Source organism: Marmota marmota, unplaced genomic scaffold (genome assembly GCF_001458135.2).
Source record: "Marmota marmota marmota unplaced genomic scaffold, marMar, whole genome shotgun sequence".
In the NCBI taxonomy this organism is placed as follows: domain Eukaryota; kingdom Metazoa; phylum Chordata; class Mammalia; order Rodentia; family Sciuridae; genus Marmota; species Marmota marmota.
Window position 1 is genome coordinate 4591179 of NW_026000026.1, and position 3781 is coordinate 4594959.

At 56.5% G+C, this 3781-nt stretch overlaps 1 protein-coding gene across 1 annotated transcript in view; it reads left to right on the plus strand.

Annotated features, from left to right (window-relative positions):
• Positions 1–797: 797 nt before the first annotated feature.
• The window catches only part of Slc12a5 (solute carrier family 12 member 5), an 18208-nt gene continuing 15224 nt past the window's right edge, over positions 798–3781 (plus strand). Inside the window, exons 1-4 of the mRNA XM_015478091.2 lie at positions 798–1071; positions 1637–1848; positions 3220–3390; positions 3663–3761. Coding sequence (XP_015333577.2) covers positions 848–1071; positions 1637–1848; positions 3220–3390; positions 3663–3761 — 706 coding nt within the window. The 5' untranslated portion in view covers positions 798–847. The remainder of the gene's footprint in view (positions 1072–1636; positions 1849–3219; positions 3391–3662; positions 3762–3781) is intronic.

Here is a 3781-nt window from a genome sequence, read left to right on the forward strand (position 1 = left end):
TTCTTCTAGTTTTTGCTTTTCTAAATGATATTGTATTCCATCTTTGTAAATATACCTTCACGCTATAAGCATCTCCCTGAATAACTGGAAACTCTTATAAAGAGAAGATAACTTTGTGAGAATATAAACATACTAATGTTTAGCACAGAGACTTTAGAAAGTGCAGATGTGCAAGAAGAATAAATATTAGGCACAATTTAATGATTCAGGGGAAACCGCTGTTAATATTTTGATGTATCTGCAGACACGCTGCAGACATACACATATCTCTGTCTTCACAGATAAATTTACAACAATGAGATCATACAGCATTCTTATTTTAAACCTGATTAAGTCCACCAATATCACACGTGTAGTTTTTTTAGTCAGCCTATATAAACCCATGGTTTGTGTGAGGGTGTGTGTGGGTGTGTGGGTGTGTGTGCTCTGGGAGCCGAACCCAGAGCCTTGTGTGCGAGCCGAGCACACGCTGTGCTGCGGGCTGTCGGTGACCCTGTGCATCCTTTTCTAACAGCCCCGTAGTTTATGTCGGAATGTGATTCATTTGCCCAACCTCTGGTAATGAACACCGATTTCCTTCCACCTTCCTGCTGGAAGTGCGAGACCACAGGCCGCTCATCATTGTGGTTGACGGCTGAGGCCTTGTCCTGCAGGGTGGGCCGCCCTTCCTCGGCCACCCTCAGGACCCGGGGTCTTGGCCCCACTCGCTGTGCCGTGGCGGGCGTCACCGGCCCCCACAGCCGTGCCCATGTTCTGATGACTTCCCTGGGGTGAGCCTCAGCTGGTCCTCTCTGGGTCCCCTGCCTGACCCCTGGCCGGCTTCCTGCAGGCGTACCTCTTCCCGGCCATGGCCATCTTCAAGGCAGAGGATGCCAGCGGAGAGGCGGCGGCCATGCTGAACAACATGCGTGTCTACGGCACCTGCGTGCTCACCTGCATGGCCACTGTGGTGTTTGTGGGCGTCAAGTATGTCAACAAGTTCGCCCTGGTCTTCCTGGGCTGTGTCATCCTGTCCATCCTGGCCATCTACGCCGGGGTCATCAAGTCTGCCTTCGACCCACCCAACTTTCCGTGAGTGCTGCCCAAGGCACGGCCATCCCCTCTGCCTGCCCCTGGTTCAGGCCCCTGCCAAGCCCCCTCTCCGTGCCTCGCAGAAGGGGTGTGGGTGGGGAGCCACTCTGTGGGAGGAAGACCTCTCCCTGTCTGGGCTGCTTCCTCAGGGTGGGAGCAGTTTCCCTGGTGAGGGTCAGCCGCTGGCTGGTGGGTGGGCTTAGGAAGAAGGGAAAGGGATCGACCTCTGAAGGATCCACACTGGATAGGACAACTCCAAGAATGGGACAGCCTTAGTGTGGACGGCCCCTCCAGGATGGGAAGGGACGCAGAACAGAGGGGCCCGCCTCAGGTCTCTGAACGGGGCGCCCTCCCGGCCTGGAGACTGCTGTCCACGGTGCTGAAATTAGAATCGCTGGAGGAGCTTCGGAAAAACCAAACCCAACCAAACCCCCCAAACACGGGCACAGGCTCCATGTAAATGAGACCAGATCCCCCTGGTGCGGGCCCTGGGTCCCCTGGGGTTCCGTTGTGAAGCCAGGGTGAGGCCTTGTCCCCCATCTTCCTAGCTTGTTCCTCTCCCTAGGATCTGCCTCCTGGGGAACCGCACGCTGTCGCGCCATGGCTTTGATGTCTGTGCCAAGCTGGCCTGGGAAGGAAATGAGACGGTGACCACGCGGCTCTGGGGCCTGTTCTGCTCTTCACGTTTTCTCAACGCTACCTGTGATGAGTACTTCACCCGAAACAATGTCACAGAGATCCAGGGCATTCCTGGCGCTGCCAGCGGCCTCATCAAAGGTCTGGGGGAGGGAAGAGGCTGTGTCCAGGGAGCACTGCGGGGATTGTAGGTCACGAGGTCAGATGAAGAGGCCCTCCTTGGGATTCAGTTAAATTCAATCAGCTTTAATTGAGCACCTCCTCTGGGCCTAGCCTCATGGAGGGGTAGGGATGCAAAGGAGCCAAGAATCTCACCAGTAGAAGGAAAGAAAGTCACCACTTTAACAGATGTTCACTAAATACCTGCCAAGTGCCCAACTCTGTGCTAAGTACTAGTAACACAAAATAAATAAGTCACAGTCCTTGTCCCCAAGGAGTTAGTGACAGAGAGAGATACATTAGCAAGTAAATTCCATTACACGTAGATGTGTATTCGGTGAATGGAGAACTCTCAGGGGAGGGAGGCTTCAGGTGCAGCAGGTGACAAGATGAGATTCTTATACCCACCTTAGGCGGGTTTTGAAGGACAAATGTGAGCCTGGAGTTCTATCAGGGCATAAGGGAATCTCAAACCGAGGAACAGCTGCTTAGCGCTCGCAGACACAGACGGGCATAGTGTGTCCTCCCAACCACAAGTTGTCTGGCATGACTGGGGCGTAAAGTGCAAAGGAAAGAGGGCAGGAAGTGGCGCTGGAGAGGCTGGCATGGGCCAGCTGTGGCCGCCTCAGAAGCCGGAGAGGTTGGCCTGTGTCCTGAAGGCAGTGGGGTCCACAAGGAGGTACACGGAACCCGTGGAGATGACATTCCTTCTCAGCTAGAGGAGGAGTGTCAGCAGAAATGGGACAGGGTCCTTCACAGGGTGCTCTTGCCACCCACCAGGTATCTGGCCTATCTGGAGATATCACTTGGTTGTTAAAACTGGGGGTGCGACCGGAAGTTAGAGGGTCGAGGTGGGGGTGCGGCTAACATCCTGCTGGCTGCGGGTAGCCCTCCATGGCAGAGTCACCTGGCCGACATGTCACTTGGGCCAGGCAGAGGAGCCGGGAATGAAGACAAGGGCATCTGAGAAACGCTGAGGAGGGGGATGGGCAGAGGTTGGCCATGTTTTGAGGTGGGGGAGGGGAGGGAGTGGTGGAGGGCAAGGCCAAGGTAGTGGTGTCATTCTGGGATGAGAGGCAGGAATGGCGTGGGGGCCGTGACCAGGTCGACCTGGGACGTATGGAGTCAGTCTGAGTTAGTCTTGTGGGTCTTCCCCACTAGATGGGGCTGTCTGAGGGCAGGGACTGGGTCCTATTCATCTGTGAAATCTATGCACATGGCCTAGCAGCAAGCAGGACAGAGGAAATGTCGGTGGGAATAAGACGTAGCCCAGACCAGGGAGCCCCACCTCCTGGCCCCAGAAACCTGGTCTCCCGACCCCTGGACTCCCCTGAGCACCCCGTCTCCCCACAGAGAACCTGTGGAGCTCCTACCTCACCAAGGGGGTGATTGTGGAGAAGCGTGGGACGCCCTCGGTGGGCCTGGCGGATGGCACTCCCGTCGACATGGACCACCCCTACGTCTTCAGTGATATGACCTCCTACTTCACCCTGCTGGTCGGCATCTACTTCCCGTCAGTCACAGGTGAAGGGAGCTCTGGAGGGCGCGTCTGCCTGGGAGGGACGAGCAGGCCAGGCCAGAGGGGGCTCCTCAGGATTCTTAGTCCGACGACCCCGTCACGTAAGCAGAGCCACCATCAGTCCTGAGTGGACGACGAGGCGTGAAGGTCAGACCTCAGCCGAGTCCACTTGCCAGGACCGGGCCCCGGGTTCCCGACTGCGAGTTGTGTCCTTTCTTCCTGGTCAGTCTGGTCTCCCGTGTGCCTGGCGCTTGTCTGAGGTATTCTCCTTCTGCAGGGATCATGGCAGGCTCCAACCGCTCTGGGGACCTGCGGGATGCCCAGAAGTCCATCCCCACGGGCACCATCCTGGCCATCGCCACCACCTCTGCGGTCTGTATCCTGCCTTGCTGGATG